Source organism: Medicago sativa, chromosome 1 (genome assembly GCF_051527215.1).
Source record: "Medicago sativa cultivar Bolivia chromosome 1, Bolivia_mono, whole genome shotgun sequence".
In the NCBI taxonomy this organism is placed as follows: domain Eukaryota; kingdom Viridiplantae; phylum Streptophyta; class Magnoliopsida; order Fabales; family Fabaceae; genus Medicago; species Medicago sativa.
The window spans coordinates 59,402,133-59,423,847 of record NC_140749.1 but is presented as its reverse complement, the minus strand read 5'-3'; the positions used below and the strand labels follow the sequence as shown (position 1 = coordinate 59,423,847).

The 21,715-nt window shown below is 32.5% G+C and overlaps 1 protein-coding gene across 2 annotated transcripts; it reads right to left on the bottom strand.

The window, feature by feature from the left end:
• Positions 1-1,754: 1,754 nt before the first annotated feature.
• Positions 1,755-11,017, bottom strand: LOC146955893 (uncharacterized). Of its 2 annotated transcripts, XM_085724615.1 has the most exons (7): positions 10,894-11,017; positions 10,587-10,784; positions 9,358-9,681; positions 6,229-6,390; positions 5,502-5,585; positions 5,279-5,420; positions 1,755-2,044 (listed from the first exon to the last, which is right to left on the bottom strand). In XM_085724615.1, the coding sequence occupies exons 1-6, from the start codon at positions 10,921-10,923 to the stop codon at positions 5,313-5,315; spliced, it is 906 nt and encodes a 301-aa protein (XP_085580741.1). In that variant the 5' UTR covers positions 10,924-11,017; the 3' UTR covers positions 1,755-2,044; positions 5,279-5,312. The 2 variants fall into 2 exon arrangements, with proteins under 2 accessions (XP_085580741.1, XP_085580734.1); XM_085724608.1 differs by lacking the exon at positions 1,755-2,044 and having other exon boundaries at positions 4,892-5,420.
• Positions 11,018-21,715: the final 10,698 nt, after the last annotated feature.

The following is a 21,715-nucleotide window of genomic DNA, read 5'->3' as shown; positions in this document are numbered from 1 at the left end:
TGGTGTAATACTCAATGTATGATCATTATGGACCTAATTAACAAATTATTTTCCTAAAATAAAGTTTAAAATTGAGTTTGTATTCAATTATAATAAAGGAGGAACCTTTGTTGACCAAAAGTTTATCTTACCTTTTTTCACTTGAATACTTGGCAAAGTCCTACTATAATTCATTATATTGATGCAATACTCAATGTATGATCATTATGGACCTAATTAACAAGCGCTACTTCCCTAAAATAAGGTTTTAAATTGAGTTTGTATCCAACTAGAATAAAGGAGGAACCATGGTAAACCAAAAACTTATCTAACCTTTTTTTGTTTGGGTACTTGACAAAGTCCAACAATAGGTCATTCTATTGATATAATATTCAATGTATGATGATTATGGACCTAGTTAACAAGTTACTTTTCTAAAATAAAGTTTTAAACAGAGTTCGTATCCAACTAAAATAAACAAGAACATTTGTTGACCAAAATTTATCTTACCTTTTTTTGGCTTGGATACTTGGAAAAGTCCTACTATAGTTCATTCTATTTGATGTAACACTCAATGTATGATCATTATGGACCTAATTATTAAAGTTACTTCCCTAAAATAAAGTTTTAAATTGAGTGAGGAGAAACCTTTGTTGACCAAAAGTTCATCTTACTTTTTTTGGCTTGGATACTTGGCAATGTGCTACTATAGTTCATTCTATTGGTGTAATACTCAATGTATGATCATTATGAACTTCATTAACAAGTTACTTCAGTAAAATAAAGTTTTAAATTGAGATCGTACCCAATTAGAATAAAGGAGGAACCTTTGTTGAGCAAAAGTTTATCTTACATTTTTTGGCTTGGATACATGGCAAAGTCCTATTATAGTTCATTATATTGATGTTATACTCAGTGTATGATGATTATGGACTTAATTAACAAGTTACTTACCTAAAATAAAATTTTAAATTGAGTTCGTACGAATAATAATAATAATAATAATAATAATAATAATAATAATAATGATAATGATGATAATAATAATGATAATAATAATAATAATAGAGATGCAAAGAGGGCGGAGAGAGAGAATCCAAAGAGAGAAAGGGATCTGATAGAGAGAGATGCCGAGATCAAGTCAAAGTTAGAGATTCACCCATCTCCCTTTTGGGGAAAATTTAAGGTAACATAGTTTTATCCCAAACTTGAAACCTCTGATCTAGGGTGTATTTAAGATTCTTTGCTAATTAATAAGTGCATGTGTTTGATTTATGATTAAGGAAAAGATGAATTAGAGATTTTATAATTTAAATTTGGAAATTTAATTTACATCGTTGTGGCATGCATAGCAAAACTCTAATTTTGTGTTTGTGGTAATGTTATTAAAAGTAGAAATCATATTATTTGTTGTACCAAAAAAAAAAATCATATTATTTGTTATTATTTTTGTTGTTTCCGTATCGATATATTGAGTCCAACGCTGGAGTTTTTGCCTTTGTCATTGTGTTGAGCAAGCCTTTCGATTTTAAGTGTGGTTTTCTTCTTGTTTTCATTCTTAAACGAGTTGGGTTAATTAAACATATAACATATCTATATCTATAAGTCTAACTTATAACCAATACTAGTAACATCTAGTGGTATTCCAATATGGCTGATATTACATCAAATGCAAATCCTAAATTATTAATAGAATGTCAATGAAAAATGGATCCAACTACCTCTTCATCTTTGTAATGTTGTTGAGATGTTGAAATATTTATGGAATATAATACTGTTGAAAGCTTATTTTTAAACTCTTAGAAGAATTATGATTCCAGATTATTGGATAATAAGGATACAGAGGACATTACTTGCATTCCAAGCAACTGGACTAAGTGTGATTAGATGCAATATAGTACATATTCACCTACTATAGCTTATTGTATTCTAGCTTATACATATAAATACTGATTGTAAGCACACATTCATTAATGATAAATTGTAATCTTCATTCACTTTTGCATATTCTTGCTTCTTGTTCTTCACTCTGCTTCTTGCTTCTTCATCAACATGCCTCCTCGTGCTGCTCCACAATAGAATACAAATTAAAACACCTATGAAAATGTCTGGTTTAAGAAAGAAACATAATTACATGACTCAAATGAAAAAATATAAAATACCCTTAAACCTGAACAACTTCTCTAAAACACCTCTATAATGACTCAATTGTCTACAAAACTGACTCAAAAACATACTGAAAATAATGTAAGATTACTAGTCATCACTTCCTCTACACTACCACACTCCATAACGCCTTTGTAATTAATGCCTCGTTTTACTAATTCCTCCTTCTCGGTATCGCCATAGATCACATGGTCCCTCAAAAGCCATCGTGAAGGAACTCAAATCTTCGTAAAATTCTTGCTGAAATAATGGAAGGATCTTCAATGGATTTAACAGGGCCCCTGACATCAACAAAGTAATAAACAAACCATACCAAACCAAAATTATGAATGGCATCATATGTATCGGATGTCCTCTTCCATCGACACAACCCTTCCTTCCAAACTGTTGTGACGACATAAATTTGGGTGGGCCAGAGGGGTGTGTGGCCTTATTACCACATAAGAATGTTTCAAATTCCTTAGGGACCCCATAAAGGAGTCAAAAAACTATGAAGGTTGGTAAAATATAAGGAGCCCCACCAGACTGAACCCTCCTCGACATCTAATCTAGAGAGGAAAATATTAAAGAATGTATTAAGATGGACATCCACCTCGAAAACTCACAAACCCAGGAAAAGGCTCGCATATATTCCCAACATTGGGGATGAAGTTGTGATGAGACAACTTGATGACAATTAAGGACCCTTCCTTCAAATTGGGAAACAGAAGCACAAACCTTCAAGTGGCATAGTCATACATAGAGAATGCATATCCAAATGAGCTACATACACGGTCCTCGTACAAAGGTGCTTCAACAACCCATCCGTCAGGCGAGTCCGACGGAAGATCTAGAAGGTATTGAAGGTATCCACTCAGGTTTGAATATATGGAAGGTTTGTCGAGACACACCTTACTCATATAGATTGTTTCACTCAGGTACCCTCTAACACTAGGGCCCCTCCTTCCGGGTAGATAAACTTCCTAACCATTGCAACTCAACCTACCTATGGATTAAAGAACAAGTTAGACAAAAGAAAGCAAGAAATAAACCCACTCAGGATCCCTGTCACTAATAACAAAGACATTAAAATCAATAGGTAATCCTTGGAGTAGCCTCGACTTCTAGTGCACTCTAAGTTCACCAGTCATAACATCTACCCTAAAGTTAGGAACAATCCTTCATGAAACCCAAAAATATACCCTGAAAATTACCCAAGATTTACACATAATGCCTACCCTATAATTGTCATATAAACGAGCATGGAGTGAATAAATGTAATATGAGAAAAATGTACCATTTAGAATAAGTGAATGGAAAGATCCTCGGAAGAACAAAGACTTTGATGCAAAAGTTGTAGTGAAAGAAAGCGAATCCATGAAAAAAATTGACTATAGAACTCAAAGACTAGGGTTGTGTGGAAGAAAAATGAACAAGGGGAAACCGAGAGAGAGAGAGAGAGAGAGAGAGAGAGAGAGAGAGAGAGAGAGAGAGAGAGAGAGAGAGGAGGGGGGAGGGGGGCGGGGCCAAAGGGCACGATCTGATGATGCATAACAAAGAAAAATCAACCATCACTATCCAATGATCCAAAAATTTCCCCTGAACTTTAACCTTGAAATTAAAATCCAATCGTCATCATTACGTAAACTACAACACTTCAATAAGAGGTGACCAAGGGTCCGATTCCAGGTGACATTGTACAACAAGTAAATGAAACATCGCCTCCAGACCATCCGAATGCCAACAATGAATCTCATCTGCCCACCGGTATGCATAGTTGTCCATCTTGACCCACATTTGACGTACTTGAAGCAAAATGCACTAGTAACACAACATCATCGCACACGTAAAATCCCCACATCTAGGGGCAAATGCCTAATGGTCACGCGAGAACCTTGTATACACCATCTGCCTCCCACAAGGTACTTAAAAACAATTAAGCACAAAATGGCTGGGTTGAGCCTTTTGTCACAGATTCTCGACCCATGAACCAGCGAACCAAAGCTCACAATATCGGATTTGAAGGCTTGAGAACTGGGATGACATAAAGACACACGATCATACCAGACCTCATACTCAGCTCTAAGAGCAAGCTATCACTTGAGTTCCTCAATTGATAGCTTGGAGGCAACTGTTCCGGTATGGAGCAGGACATCCTTCGTAAGGGGTCAATAAATACGATGACGTAGATCTCTCCCAAGACCACAATGGAACAGGGACCCTTGAAGACAATTTGGACCATCCAGTCCGGATCTTAGGCTATCTCCTCACAATCTTCTCACAGCCGTCCTTAGAGGACTACAACTTTCCAAGTAAAGGTTCAAGGACCAATACCCTAAGCCTACCCTATAAATACTAGTGTGAAACATTTTCAGCAGACAACTTAATAGTCACTCAAACTAATCAATTATAAAATCTAGGCTTAATTAATGATTTGGTCCCTTAAGTTATTTGTTGGTTACATTTTGGTCCCATAAGTTATTAACGTTACAATTTGGTCCCTTAAGTTACTTTTTGGTTTCGTTTTGGTCCCTTAACTATTAAAAGTTTCGTTTTGGTCCCTTAACTTATTTTTTGGTTTCGTTTTGGTCCCTTAACTCTTCCTCCGTCAACCACTTTGGTCCTTTACGTTAGGATGAATGTATTAGAGTTAAGGGACCAAAACGAAACCAAAAAATAAGTTAACGGACCAAATCGAAACAAAAAATAAGTTAAGGGACCAAAACGAAACTTTTAATAGATAAGGGACCATAACGAAACCAAAAAGTAAGTTAAGGGACCAAATTGTAACGTTAATAACTTAAGGGACCAAAACGAAACCAAAAAATAAGTTAAGGTACCAAAAGAGTAATTAAGCCTAAAATCTATTAATAATTAAAAAAAATAATCAAACACTACACACAACAAAAGACTTTGAAGCTCTTCCACTAAACAACATAGTACAACAGAAGTTGTTTAGTCTAATCCATTATTTTTCTGCAAATCAAATGCACCCCTAAATACTTCAAGTTATTCCACTAAAAAACACAGTACAACTTTTGTGCTGTGTAATCCCTTATTTTTCTAAAAATCAAACGCACCCCAAGTGCTTTAGTTAGAAAAAATTTCATCCCATATATTTATTACATATACTTTTGCATGTGAAGGGAGATACCCGTTTTAACTTCACTGCAATGGTAGGAACAAGCCTAGACCATAATACACCCTTCCATCACTATAATAGCCTTTCCACGCAAAAACACTCGATGTTTTTGCTCATCAAGATGGATATCGATAGCTCCTCCTCTAGTTGATGTCTAGACAAATGTAAATCGAGCTACAAATTAGTACAACATTAAAAAAAAAATCCGAATGAGGGAAGGATAGTATAGCAGCACCTGATAAGCCTTTAAATAACATTTTCCAAGCTTCTTACTCCAGTAGGATGCCAAACCACAATGGACACTTCCACAAACAAGATCCTGGAATTCAAAATGAGTTATTATCAACATTTTTTGCATTGAAACTATAGAGTGGACCTGTAGCGTTCTATAATATCCTCCACATTCTTTCACATAATATAACAATGTACCAATGTTTTTAAGTTGCAGTCGTATGTGTGGTTGCTGCAACGTGCATTGCGACTACTGTGGTCTGAAATAATTTTAAATTTTCACAAATTATATAAAATAGCATCAATGTGCCACTATATTATTTACCCACCGTAGTCTTAGTTTGATTCATAAATATAATTGAGAGGTTCTTGAAATACACATTTGAGAGACCGTAAAGTTACACTTTTCCATTATATTTAAAGAGTATTGGGATTTTGGATTCTAAAAATTTTACTTTTGGTGAAAAGATTTGATCAAACATGGCCGGAATTATCTAATGCGAGTATGATGCGGTTGTACACATGATTGAAAATCACACTGCAATTTTGGTATGATGTCTTTGCGGATGTTAGCACAACAGCAATATTGCGGTTGCAATTCTGTATGCAGGCCGCAATTTGAAATCATGAATGAACCTTGTAAAAAAATAGGTTGTAATAAACTAATAATAATATCACTCGACTCAAATAACTTGTAATAGTGACCGAATGATGTAGTTTTCAACAATTACCTCATTAACTCCAATTTTTGGGGCAAAGAATCGACTGTAGAAATCAAATCCTGACTCAGTAGGAGCAATCCCTGATACACTTAGCCCCCTTCCAGGTTTTTTACAAGTTGCATCAAATTGTGGATGTATTGCTTTGACATTCTTTCCAGATGTGACCACAACCTAAGAGAAATAATACACATCATAATATTGGATATGCACCAATTGCGGAAAATGTACAAGTGTTATTTTCCGGTTAAGAGTAAATTAGCATTGGATAGATATATACAGCTCCTTTCACCAATAACTAAGCAAGTGAACAAATTTGAACCAAGCTAGTTTCATGGTGCACAAAGTGAGATCACAAGTTAATTTTCACAATTGGATCAATAAATTTCACTACTTGATAAAATGAGAATGATGAGATTTATTGATCAAATGCTAAAAAAATATACTTATTAATGATGAAAGATTATTTTAATTTTGTGTTAGACAAAGTCATTAGAGATTAGTTAATATGTGGTCTTTAGAAGACTCATAGTGATATCTTTCTTTCCCTTCGAAAATGAAAAAAGAAAGAGCAGTGATATTTTAACAACCATTTCATACAACTTTTGATGGCAACTTTTTTTTCTCTCTTTTCATTGGTTAAAAACAATGGAGAGAGAAAAAGGAAGAGAGAGGATAACGTCAGTATGAGAGAGAAAGTTGTCAAAAAGTTGTCACAAAGTGGTTGTACAAATATCATTTCTCAAAAAGAAATATGGTAAGATTAGTTATGATCGAAAATGAAAAAAGTAGGGAAGATCACTACAAAAAAAAAGTAGGGAAGACGTTATATAAATTTTTGAAAATATGCGTTTGGAATTTTTTTAAGGGGAAATAGTCACTTTGGTCCCTGAATGAGTGACGAGTAGTCACAATAGTCCCTCAATGTGTCAAAATTGCAAAATAGTCCCTGATTGTGCACTTTGTTAGTCAAAATAGTCCTTGATATTCAAATATTTCGTTAATATTGTCATATTAGTCCTTCAATAGACTTACTTATTGTCATATTAGTCCTTATACATACTTATTGTCATTTTAGTCCCTATATCAAAATAGTTATTGTGAGTATTAAGGGATTATTTAAGCTTTAGGGACTATTTTGACTAACAAAGTGGACAATCAAAGACTATTATGAAATTTTGATACATTGAAGGACTATTATGACTACTTGCTACACATTCAGGGACCAAAGTGACTATTATCCCTTTTTTTAACTTGATGTTATCTGTGCGTAATTACATAGATTAATTTATTGGTCAGTGCAGCTAGGATAAAAAAACCTCCTTGGATCATTAAAATAAATTATAATATATAAATTAAATTAAACACACAATGTATAAATATATAGAAAGCACAAAAATACCAAAAGCAACCTGCCATTTTTATAAAATTTATTAAGTATAAATTTTCTTGTGTGTCAAACCTTCGTTTATTCAAAATTGTCAATTATCGATTTTGACCGAGTCACTCTGATTCATGTCGTTTGAATGCATGACCAATTTGATAGGAAAATCAAATTGGTCACCCTACCAGTTCCCGATTGGACCGGCACGTCTGATTTTTAAACCACTACTAAATAGCACTACTGCTTCACCAAACGTTGTTTTTATTTTTTTAAAAAAAATATTATCAAAGAAAATATTTTATTATATAAGATCGTGTACAAGATGTGCGACTACCTCTAAAAAAAAGTGTGCCTTAATACATCATACAGTTGCAAGTTGCAACGACTAAGGCTATATTTGAATTGGTGGTATGTGATGGAATGGAATGGAATGGTAATATTATATTACATTGTTTGGATTAGCAAAAAATGAAAGGAGTGGAATGGAATATAATGGAACTCATTCCATTCCATACCATCCAATCCTTCAATTTTGCATTCCCCCCAATTTGGGGTGTATGCAATGGAGCATCATAATTTGAATATTACCATTTTACCCCTATTTTATTTTATCATTATTGTTTCCTCTTCCTCTCAAATAAACCCCTCTTCCTCTTAAATAATTTCTTTTTCCCATCGACGTGTTTCTTTCTTCTTATACATATGGTGCTTGCTATTTTTTTCTTTGCTTTCATTATGTTATTTCTCTGTATATGCAGTACTGGACCTTTTTTCTTTGTAAACCCTGTGTGTTTGCGTCATTTTTCTTGCTTTGTATATGTGTATCCGTCCTCTTTCCAAACAATGGAATGGAAACATTATTCTGTTACATCATAAAATATCCAAACGATGGAATGGAATATCTGTTTCATTCCGCTCCATTTCATTTCATTCCATCATGTTCCATTCCGTTCCGTTCCGTTCGGCTCCATCAATCCAAACATAGCCTAAGGCTTTTGTTTGAAAGTTTGAAGGGGATGGAAAGGAATGACTTTGGAGGGTGAGAAATAAAGAGGAAAATTGAGAAATCTTTCACAATTATTAAAAGAGTATTTTTTTAGATAGTGATAAATTAATGTTTATGATTAATATATTTTTAATTTTAAGAATATTATAAGAATATAGATTAAATTTGAAGAATTTATATAAAGCTTCTCAAAACTCTCAAAACACTCATCCAATAAAATTTTTGAGTTCCCAAAATGAAAAGTGTTTTGTATTTTGAAGAAAAATAAACCCTAAAGCCCTCTCCTCCCACTGTTCTCTATTTTTTCACTTACTTCATCCTTTTTTCCCAAATCCTTCATTCCATTCCTCTCCAAACTCGCAAACAAAGCCCAAAGAAACCATCTCCGAAGCAACAAATAACAAGAAAGAGAGAAACAACTCATAAACAAACCAAAGAAAGATTTTGGTTGGTTTCTAGAAATCAGGAAGCATTTACCGAGACTGCTCGTGGCAATATATATCAGTTCTTTCATGAAAAACTATTTTTGTTTTAGCATGCATAATTTTCAATTTGAATAATTTTTCAGTTATAGTGTAACATATAATCATATTTTAGCATGAAGTCTCTAAACAATAATCTTCAAATTATGAAGAAACATATTTCAAAACTTTGTGCTTTTTCAATTTGAAAGCTTTTATAAAATATAAAACATGGAAACATATAAAACTGAGGGAGTAATAAATAAGGAGGAAAAAGGATTAGGAATTACAAGTATGTTATCTTGAATATGTGTCCTCTTTATATCAATTATAGAAGCACCACCCAATGCTTCAGAAATGAGTGAACTATCATCAAAGTTGAGTTCAGTAATAGGGTCCACAGGAAAATCCAATTCTATATAGAATGTATCCTTAGCTTCACCGTTTTGCAAACTGTTCAAGTCAGTAATAGTGCCGTTGGTGACTGAGATCTTTTTGGCAGTTAAACTTCCAGAGTACTGTGTCACATATTCAATTGTAACATTCTTGGCCACCAAACCAAATGAAAAGAGTGCATGTGAAGCTGCTATTGTGGCATGGCCACAAAGATCAACCTGTATTATAACTTAAACATAGGGTTCAGTTATTTACTGCCAAGACCCATGACCGTCGCCAATAATTCGGAGGCCCGTTCTAATTTTAACAATTTTTTATTTAAAAAGACTTGATAAAAAATCTAACACCACTTTTAGTGACAAACAACTAAGGTGTAGTTAAACATATAAGTTATGGTTCAAACATGACTTTTATCCGTAGACAGTATTCATTTATATGGAGAATGCATAATTGACGAAAAATTGTTGTCTTTCAAACTTTTACTAAAAAAAAAAATGATATTTAGTGACGAATTTCGTTTGTAGGTACAAAGTTTTCCCTTTTTAAAATTTTAAGACCCCAATAAATTTGATGTCATGTCACAAAGGTGATCTTGTTGCACTTGCACATGTCCGGCCCTGCTAAGACCCCCTTACTCAAATTTTATGAATTACAAATGTGGGCAGTGGTATAAAATTGATTGCTAATTGATATTGTTTTTATACATTTATTCTTTAAGAGAGATAATTAGTTTACGAGCCATTCATAGTATTTACAATGGAGAAATATTTTGTTCTATAAGTTTGGTTGAATAGAAGTAATAGACAAAATTAATTTAAAGTTTAAATTATTTTTACAATAATTAATATAAAAGTGGCATGACACTAAATGATTGAATCATGAATATGCACCTAAGTAGTTTTTAGGATTGGTAAATAAACAAGGCTATGTTTATAAAATAAAATAAAAAATTAATAGTTGATGTATATGAAAATTCAATTGGGTCTTGTGAAAAAGTTATTCATTTTTTTTTTTTTGAAGGACATTTTTTTTTTTTTATTATTGAGGTTCTTATATTTAAGGACATAGCAATAATAAACAATTTAATATATTAAAAGCAAGTGTTTGGTGATGATAATTATACCTCAACATTAGAAGTAAACCATCTGATACCAAAACGGGGATTAGATTTAGAGGTTCCATGGATAGGAATTAAATAACAAGTCATAGGCATATTGAACTCAGCAGCTAATGATTGCAACCATTCATTATCCTTATCTTCTTCTAATACACACACTGCTGCTGGATTCCCTTTGAATGCTGTCTCGGTGAAAGCATCCACCTGCATAATAACATTGTTAACACCACATAGTACTACTAAATATATCAAATTCAACAACAATGCAATCTATGCAATATAACAAAGTTCATTCTTAAACAAATAAGCATACCACATAGAATTTTGTAGGTTTCTTTGACATTGTCAAGTTTATGTCCACGAACAAGGGTGTTTTTGTTTAAAAGGAAAAAGAAACATATATACAAATGTGTGTTAATACTGAAACCTGTAAAAGCCCATCTTATATAAATACAGCCGCTTCAACGTTACTATTTACATTTACATATATAATATAATGCATGTGTTTCGAGGGAGGTGTCTTATTTGAATAAATATTTGTGTGACAATTTTTGATACAACCATAAGTTTATAAAGAAAAATGTATATTAAAACAGAAACCAAAACAATAAAGAGATAAAGAAAAAATATAATATGAATATAAAAAAATAAAGTTGTCACAAAAATTGTCATAAAATGGTTGTAAAAATATTATTTGTCATATGTTTGTCTTTTGTTTAATAATTCAATCATTGATCTAATATCATAATATAATAAAATATAATGCATGACATGTGGGGATGCAATATGCATGTTATGTATTTTCACATTGGGGGAACAACGACACTACAGTACGAGATAAAAAAAAAAGCTGAATTTTTTCACAATGGGGAAAGTCGGTATTATCAAACTAAATGATTCCAAGGATTTCTTTGAAAAATTCTCTAGGTTAACCATTCAAATCCAGCACGTGAATGTTTTAAATTGGCTTTTAATCTGAACCGTAATTTCAGATCCTCCGGTCAATATTAACTCTTCTCATCTCTCATTAGAAGTAGTGCTTACATTTGACGAAGAATGCTAAGGACACTTTCTTTTAAACACTCTCTAACACTTACTATTTTATTGAAGTGGAACCTATTTACAAAGTGTGAGACTCACCTTCATTTAAACCAATAAAGTAGTGAGTGTTTGGAAGATTGTTGAAAAGAGAGTGTTGTTAGCACTACTACTAGCAAAAAGATGGGCACTCATGTGCCCGTCTTTCAGCTCTTTTTACAGCGCTAAAATTTTAAAATTATGAACTATGTTTTTTTTATGAAATTTTGATTTTGATTAAAACTAAAAATATAAATGTTTGTTGCTTTCTAGTTAAAACAAATCAAATTAAACATGATTATCTATTTCAATAACACCAACAACAATCTTGATTATAGAAAAAGTTGTTTAAGGGTATAATTGGGATAATAAAAAATTAAGTATAGATATACTCATTTAGTTTGTTACACTTTAAATGATAAAGAAAAAACATACATACATACATATATATATATATATATATATATATATATATATATATTAGTATTGTGTTTAAGAGTTTTTTGAGAATCAAGCTTTCTTCAAAATGTGTTTTAAAGGTCTCTTATTCGATTCAAGTTGATGTCTAGCATCTTTGAACCGTATCATTCATTGTCTTGGGTATTCCTAGATTTCTGATGGTGTGATTCAATTCAAAACTTTCAGTGGAAATCTTGAATCGATTTGTTTAATCATTCGGTCATATGACCATTGCCTATTTGATTCGTATCAATGTTTTTTGAATCAATTCAATCTTCATCAGGAAAGTTCTTGAATCGACTAAAAGTAATTCTTTTGATACGTATCAATCTTCATAGCCTTCAAATCTTCTATTTTTACACTATTTGAATTGATTCATGCGTATTATGATTCGATTCAAATTCCTTATTGTTGTTTTCATATTTGGGTGGTGTTAGTTTGGATTGTTTTCGAGTTGGACCCTTTTTCGACCTGGTTTTGCTTGCACAACAACTCCACCTAGTGACTACCTTTGGGTTTTATCTTCATATTTCAGGTGGGCCGGTCGTTTTTGCTTCAATATTGGGAATTAATGTCTAATTTCAAGATTTTGGGTTGGTTATCGTGTCTTCCCTGGTGGCTTGGGAGTTAAGGGGTGCCTTAGTGATTTGTTTTTGGAGTATGATGGACCGATCGCTTTTGGTTCGAGATCAAGAATTGGTGTCTAGTTTCAAGATTTTGGGTTGGTTATGATGTCTTCTCCAATGGATCGAGAGTTGAAGGGTGCCTTTGTGATTTGTTTTTGGAGTCTGATGACCAATCACGTTTCCTTCGAGATTGGGAGTCAATTTTCTTAACTCAAGTGTTTAGGCCTATTTTGGTGTCTTCTCCGACGGACCGGGGTATCGATTGGTGGTGGAATCATAATGATTGTTGAAATAAATATTTTTCAAGCGTTTATTTGAGCTCAATTGTGGAAGAGAAAGTGAGGTGATGTTATAGGGGCTTTGGACGGTTTGATGGTTCTTCATAAGGGTTTTGGTGCGAGTAGTGGACAATAGATGTTTGAAACTTGATTTCTAAGATCATTCCCGATCGAGAGGAGTTTACTCAAGTCTAGTTTCTGTTGTTGTGTGGGAGTTTGACTTTGATTTTGGTGATGCCTTTGGGTTCGGTGGTTAGTTTTTATTGGTTTTGGTGTTTGTCCTTAGTTGGATGATGTCTTTATTGGGGTTTTTGATGTACGAGATATATGCGCTTTCTCTTAAGAACATCCACATCCATACGACCCATTTAGGTGGTATAAATGGGTCCCACATAATACATTATATTACTTCACACTTCCCAATTATTTAAACCACTCATCTACATTTTTTAAATATTCATACCACTCCTCTAAAACTCTAAAATGGATCCCATTAAAACCACAATAACCAATCATAATGTGATAAATATGTGTTATTTGTACTTTATATATTTTTTTATTCTTAAACCACCGTAGTATTGCAGTGGAACGGTGGCAAATTTTTGGTTCACTTTCACACCCAAATAACCCCATCTTTCTGACACACTGTTTTTTGCCTCAGTAAAGACAACGGTATTTCTAAACCGATATTTATGCTCTAAGTGTTTAGCCTATATATGGTTGCTTTGTTTTTTTTTTTTTATCGATCAATGTTCATCTTGTACAGGAACTTTGTGATAAATAAAAAAAAATCGATAAAAAAGAGCAAGAAGAGACTCCGATAGTGCAATCCGTTTTTTTCCTTTTCTTTCATTGAAGATGTAATATATATTTTTTTCGATTTCAATATTTATATTACTATTATGAAAAAGCTTTTTTGGTAAGACATATTTCTCTATTTGAAGTCATTTAAATATGTTTGCAACGAGTTAACAAAACACAAACTATAGTTATCAATTAAGTTAATACCTGAGGAAAAAAAAAAGTTAATATGATCGTCCACAAGTCCTAGTTCAACCGACAAAAAATTTGAAATTGTTAAACCGAACGTAATGATATAAGTTCGAACTCCGAATTCTTCATTTGTCTCTTGACCAAAAAATAAAATAATTAAATATGAACAACTCCTCCCGCAAGTGATGTCTTCTTAAAAATAACGATCAACCATTATGTTCACACCAACGTTTGTGTACATCGAATACACAATCATTTTCATGTGTTATAATGTATCATAATGTAGTGCTCAAATAAAAAAAATTAGCATCTCATTCTCGTATGTATATTTATTACATATATTGTTGCATGTGAAGTGAGCTATCACCTTTACTGTAATGCCCTCCTTTTATTTAGTTATTTTTATTAAGTTAGAATCTATTTATGTGATTTATTTATATATATGAGGTGTTAGTATTTTATTATGTGGCATTATTCTATTATTTATTAGAATATGAGAATTATTAGTGTAAGTAGAATTGGAGGTTAGAATAGAAAGAAGAATAATTTATTGGGTCTAAATAGATTTATGAAGAGTGATTAGTATTATAAATAAGGAAGCTTAGGTTAGAAAGAGTTTTTACGTTAAACCGCTTTTTGGAGAAAGAGGGGAAAGTGGAGAGCTCAGAGAGAGAGAACCCTAGGAACGAAGAACGCTGCTTTTGATTTCAGAAAAACAATCTAAGGTAAGGGTGGGACTATCTTTCACTAATATTAAGTCTGTGAATCATTAGATTGCATCTAACATGTTTTATGATGAGTTTTGTAAGATTATGAGAATTAGGGTTTGAGTGAGAATTTGTGATTAATATTTTGTTATAACATGATTATCCTATTTGAGTTTATCGTTATTAAACTTTCTATAATAATATTTTTAATCTTTTGAGACTTATTTGTTTAAAGGCTTATTTGATCCAATAGTCCCTTAATTAATTTCAAGTTTTCATTTTGGTCCCACAATTAATAAAACGTACCTTTAAGTCCCTCACTTTTTCCTTCGTTTGCCAAATAAATCCTTGCTGTTAAGTTTAACCCCCAAATGTCTATGGTGAACCAATCATAAGAGTAGTCCACCATAGACCTTATCAAATTTTTTAATTTAAATCGTTGATATGTTTTTAAAAAAAGATGATCATTAGATTATACAGGTGTATTTTATCTTACGGTGGGTGAAAAACACCTAATTATTTCTCCTTTTCTTCACCTTCTTTTCTTCACCAGAATTTCCAGAATTGTGACATCACATGAATTTCCAGAAATCAAAAATCAAAATAAAAAATCAACATCACATGAATTTCCATAATTGTAACATTACTCATTCCTTCATCTCAATATTCTTCTTCCACGAAACATTGCTTTTTCCATGGAATCCATAACTTTGAAAAGAATCCACGAAGAGATGAATGAGATATGGAGAGAGGAGGTTGGTGGTTGTTGTACTGGGTGGCGCACCAGTTAAGAGAGAAAGAAGTGGAATTTGCAAAAGCCCATTAACAGGAAGAAGAAATACAAAGTATGGTGGCCGGAAAAGCCCCTTCCCGCGGCGGAGGAAGAAAAGGGTCGACGAAAAAGTTGTTCCTTTCGTGAAATTAGTTGGACCAATGGAAAGCCCTCATCGAGAGAATAAAGAAAATGGTCTTACTTTTTCCGATCGGTGCACATGGTGGACAGTACGACGCCGAGAAGGGGCGGTGACGGTGGTGGTTTTAAGGGAGAAGAAGAAGAAGGAGCGGACCTTTGTATTTTTATTTTATTTTTTTATATAAAACCATGATCCATTTATTTAATCCTAATCCAATGGTAACCTTTTTTTAATCCAATGGTAGTTGTTGTTGGCTCATTGTAAGATAATCATGGTACATTCAATCTAATGGTAGCTTTTTGTTTTAAAGATCAAACAGTTAAAATTTTAAAAATTAATGAAGTCTATGGTAGACCACTCTTAAGGTTGGTCCACCATAGGCATTTGTGGTTAAACTTAACAGCGAAGGATTTATTTGGCAAACGGAGGAAAATCTAAGGGACCAAAAGGTACTTTTTATTAATTGTGGGACCAAAATGAAAAATGGAAATTAATTGAGGGACCAATGAATCTTTTTTTTTTTTTGAGAAAAGAGGGACCAATGGATCTATTAAGCCTTGTTTAAATATATGCGATTGAAATACATAGATCAATCATCCATGTTTCGGTTAAATATTTTTGGTGTAGCGTGATACATATTTGAGATGGATTTAATTTTACCTATTGTTTACAAAGCCTATTTGATATATGATACTGATGCCTATATGCCTATCCATGCCTACATGAATTGTTTTTGTTATCGATGCCTAATTGTGAATCGGTCTTAGAATAAATAAATAAATAAATAGACAAATAATGTACTTTTCCTTGATTTATTATCGGTGCCAATTTCCTTGTTCTGTTGATATTATTGATTCACTTTTCCGTTCATATATGAATATTTGAAAGAATGGTTGATCTCTAGTTTTACTTTCCTTTGTAAGACATTTAGGATCCTTTGCTATCTCTTAATTTCATTAACTTTTGAATTGATAGTGAATTGGAAACATGACTTTAGGGGAATTTCTTGTACTCCATAATGTTGCAACTTCACAAGAATTGTGGTGTCTTATTTTATTGATTAGTTAAGCCTTTGAGCTAAAGATATTATCTTCTGTTGTCTTATTTTCTTGTACTCCATAGTCAAGCCTGGTTAGTCTAATTTTAATTACTCCCTTCGTTATGTTTTTGGTTCTTTCGCTAGTGGCTTAATCTAATTTTTGTACTCACTTTCACCATGATATCCGTCAATGCTATAACTACTTCAATTTAATAGCGTAGGGTATCCTGAAGCCTAAAGTTCATGCTCATGTCTTCTTTGTGACAGTTTTCAATTTTTTTCTTAAGTTGAAGCCAATCTTATGTTATTTAAATTCTAAGTCACAAGATGCTGCCTACTTTTATATAATTGGTTATATTTATTTAATGAATTCCGAGGGATAGCAGATTAGGGTGTGCAGAGCATCATTGTAATTGGACCCTGAAATCTCTCAAATGTCTTGATCTATTATTTTAATTTATTTGACTATTTGGGATTAAAATCGATGCAATGAAAAAGTAGATATAAATTGATTAGTACTTCACTTGATGTTTTAAATGATGAATTATTTGATGATGTGTGTTGAATGGATTATTTAATGAAGTGTAATCTGTGAATTATCTGATGACGTGCTATTGAAATTGTGTTATATAAAGATGTGATATTGTTATTTATGCACTATATGTGTTAATTATGATGCTTATGTTGATGCGATGTTTAAGATGTTGTTGATTATCATTTGATGTTGTTGTATTATGAAGCGGATATGAGATGAATTATTTATATGCTGCATATACTGCTGAGTCTTATTTAAGATGTAAGTGTCGGTCTAAGTTGTTATCTGATGAATTATTTATATGCTGCATATACTGCTGAGTCTTATTCAAGTTGAGGGCTTGATGCCCTGGAGCTTTGCTCAATTATGTTGAGGGCTTGATGCCCTGGAGCTTTTGCTCAACCACGACGATGAGGGCTTATGCCCTAGAATGGTACCACATGCATTTGCATTTCATGATGATTCGAGATGGTTTAAGACGTTAAGAGTTGCATGGTCGAGTCGAAGTTGTTAAGATGTTAAGATGTCAAGTTTTCGAGTTGTTAAGATGTTAAGATGTCAAGTTGTCGAGTTGTTAAGATGTTAAGATGTCAAGTTGATGAGCTATTAATGAAGTGATTTATGAATGATTATGATGCTTAAGATGATGAATGATTATGATGTTATGATGATTGATTATGAAGTTGCTTATGATGATTGATTATGAAGTTGTTTATGATAAGATGCTATGTGATTTATGATATAATGCTATGTGATGTATGATAAGATGCTACATGTTTACTAATGATGATATGTGATGATGTTTGTGATTTTTATGAAGATATATATGATGTTATGATTAAGGTGATATATGATGTTATGATTAAGATGATATATGATGTTTATTATGATAATATAAGATGAAGTTTATGACTAATGTAGGAAGATTAATGATACTAGTTAATAAAGTTTAAGTTGTTAAATGTGATTTATGATTTATGAGCTTAATATTATTATTTGAGAAATCTCACCTCTTTGCTTGAAAATGTTGCTCTTCGTATGGGTAACTTGCAGGTAACCAAGATTAGTTGCGGTCGAGAGTGGACTCCTCACAAGTGTGTGTCTTTAGGTACTCTGATACGTAACGGGATGGGAGTTTTGACTTTGTTTTCTATTCCTTACGTATTGTTTTATGAGATTTTATAATAAAGATGTTGGACTGAACCAGTTATTATGTTTTAGACTTTTATGATGATGAGGCCTTAGTGCCAAAGACTATTTATGATGTTGAAATATTTCCGCTGCAAGATTTTAAAGATTATGTTGTTATATTGTTGAAGGATAAATTATCATTTATTCCATTTACGATTTTTAAGAAATGTGACATTTCGTTTAAGTTGAATTACTCTGATTTTTATTATGAAATTTTTATGTTGGGAAAACGGGGTGTTACATTTACTGCAATGCTTAGAACAAAGACTAGACCAGAACACACCCTTCCATAACAGTAATAGTCTTTCCACGAATAAGCACTCTTTGATTTTGTTCATCAATATGAATATTGATAGCTTCTCCTCTAGTTGATGCCTAGACAAATGTAATCTACAAATTTGTATAACATTGATAAAGTTAATTCTAATGAGAAAATGATATATGGTTTAGTACCTGATAAGCCTTTAAATCACATTTTCCCAGCTTCTTGCTCCAATAGGATGCCAAGCTACAATGGATACTTCCACATACACGATCCTGAAATGAAAAATGAGTTATTAATCAACAACATCTTTTTTAATTGAACCTGAAGAGTAAATTTGTGTTTACTATAACGTCAATTGGTGAGACTCCTTTTCAGACTCGGCGTATGTCGGAGCTTTAATGCATCAGACTGTTTTATTTTTTCATAATATCCTTTATATATTTGCCATATAACCTTACATGGACCTTTTTAAGGGGCGCTATATTTTCTCATTTTTGTAGGTTTTGATTATGAGGTTTTGATCTGTTGTTGCATGTTTTTGTTTTGGCCTGGTGTTTTGTTTTTGTTTGTGCCTCATGTTACTCGGATTTTGTTTGTGGTCGTTTATCATCTATAAAGTGGTATGTACCTTAAAATCAATTCCTAATGAATTGGGCATGATTGAATTTTGCTTCTTTATCAGGTTCTCCTGAATTGGGGCTGTTCAATTTTGCAAAAAAAAAAAAAATGTAGCTTTCTGATGATCGATCAAACCTGATATGAATTTTGGGTCTTTTTCAGATTCTTGAAAAAAAATGGAACTTTGTTGTCTTGGTTAAGGTCTTTCGATAATAATGTGATTGTTTCCCAAATGCCAATTTTGGATTATTCAGTTTGTTTTCTGAATTAGGGCCTGTTTCGATTTTTAATTCTTTTTTTAGATTCTGTAATTTTATTGGATTTAGAATGACATTTGTGGCTATCCTCACCTGTTGAGCAAAACCAAAAATGTAGCTTTCTGATGATTGATCAAACTTGATATGATGTTTTGATCAATTGTGAATTTATTTATTTTTTTGCTATATGCAGGTTAGCACATTGATTGAGCATATTGTTGAAGATGAAAGTGAAATGGAGGGCCTAATGAACGACTGCTCGAGAGTTATGGTTTGGAATATTTCCATCAGATATGAAAATATTAGTTAATTTTATTTTCTAAGCATGTGACATTGTGACTGCTTGCCCTCCCCCTACTTTATGATTCTCTCTATTACCATTTTTCAGAGATATCTTAATTGTAGATATATAATATTTTATCATTCTTGCATGTGTTGGGAAGTCTTCTTTAGTTCACCTTATTGTGAAAGGTTCTCGCATTGCTCGTCCTTCCGAGACAATTGGTTGTACAGTGGATGTGAAGGTAAGTATTTCACATTTTAAGGTTACACGAGAGAACATTCTCTGTTTCATTTCAACTACTTATGGAAATTCCTGCAGCTCTTCAAGTAGCCTCAAAGGTGATTCTGAGAGAGATTTCTTTGTTGAACTGTGGGATGTATCAGGACATGATCGTTATAAAGATTGTCGATCTCTCTTTTATTCATAGATTAATGGTGAGTAACAAAGTTCCTATTGTTTCAGTTTTATAAATTGTACGTCTGTTTAGATTTATATCGCATTCTTATTTGTTTTATTAAAATAAATTACTGGTTCATTTTATATTTCAAGTTTTACTTTGTAGATGTTTGAAACAATGCCAGATTTCCAGTAGCAAAATTGATTTTTTGTTAGATTAACAAATGTCCTGCTGAAGTTAATTTAGGAAAGAAAATAGGAAGATATGCTTTCCCTACAAATATCAAACAACCAGTCTCATAAAACCACCCATCTCTTAATTTTGTTACTTCCCTATATCCGTTTGGTTATGTAATTTTTATAATCCATTCTCTCATCTGATCCTTTTTGTGAAAGGATGAATTTCATGAAGGATTGGTTCTTATAGCTAGATTGTAGAGCGTATGGTCTTTGGATGGTTTTTCAAAGAATTTCATTTTTGCAATTTTTATAAGTTGTACATTATTAGTTCTATTTATTAGTTGTACATTATAACTTTATAAGTTTTGCATCATATTTCTGAAATTACGGCATTTTAGAGATCATCTAATTATAGTAGCTGCATGTTGGGAAGCAATATGTCATTTTATGAAACAAATATCTATCGAATTTGTTGTTTTGTTCCGTTTATTAGTTGTGCATTATTACTTTATAAGTTGTGCATTATATTTATGAAATCACGGCATTTTAGAGATCGTCTAATAGTTGTAACTTTTTGTCCAAAATTAAGATTTTTTATGCTATAGTGTATGAAACTATCGAATGGCAGGTTGGAAAGTAACATGTCAGTTTCTTAGTTCTGACATTATTACTTTATAAACATGTCTTAGCTTTTTTAGCGTGTTCATGTCCAAAAATCATATGATTGTTTACTATTTCAGCTTATTCTCATCCGTTGTAGTATAATTACCTCTCCTTTTTGGACATGTGAAACCTCTCCTGATATTATTATTATCTGTGCTTGAAGTGTGCAGCAAAAATCGATTGGTTAGCAATGATTGGAGATGACAATAACAGTCTTGAACTTGCTCGACTCAAGTTGCGCACATTTACGACGTTTCAGTGCCGCGTAACTCAGACAACACCGATGAAGCATTCGTGTCGCCACTCAACTTCTCTATGGTTGACAACAGTATTTTCAGGTCCGGTTTTCCCGATTCTGCCAACTTCGGATTCATGACTTCGCTTCATCTTCGTTCCGTAATGTGAGAATTCAATTTCAACATTCTATATTGTATTTAGTTTGGTGGAAGATATGTGTTTATGTTCGTTTTTACGTAGATGTTTGTGCCCTGAACCCTATCTTAAAGCTACTGCGAAGTTTTTGAATGTGGAATTAGGCTTTATCAATTGGGTATCAATGGCTGCAAGGTTTGCATCACAATTTCATGTTGTCTACCAGTATAATAAGGTATAAATGATTATCATTTAAGTGATTATGTATGTGCTACTTCTATA

Coding starts and splice junctions, on each gene's coding strand:
- LOC146955893 (XM_085724615.1), bottom strand. CDS start 10,923: ATGTCAAAGAAACCTACAAAATTCTATGTG. Junction 10,785..10,893: donor AACCTACAAAATTCTATGTG/GTATGCTTATTT, acceptor GTTATTATGCAG/GTGGATGCTTTCACCGAGAC. Junction 6,391..9,357: donor ATATTCAAGATAACATACTT/GTAATTCCTAAT, acceptor TATTTCTCTTAG/GTTGTGGTCACATCTGGAAA.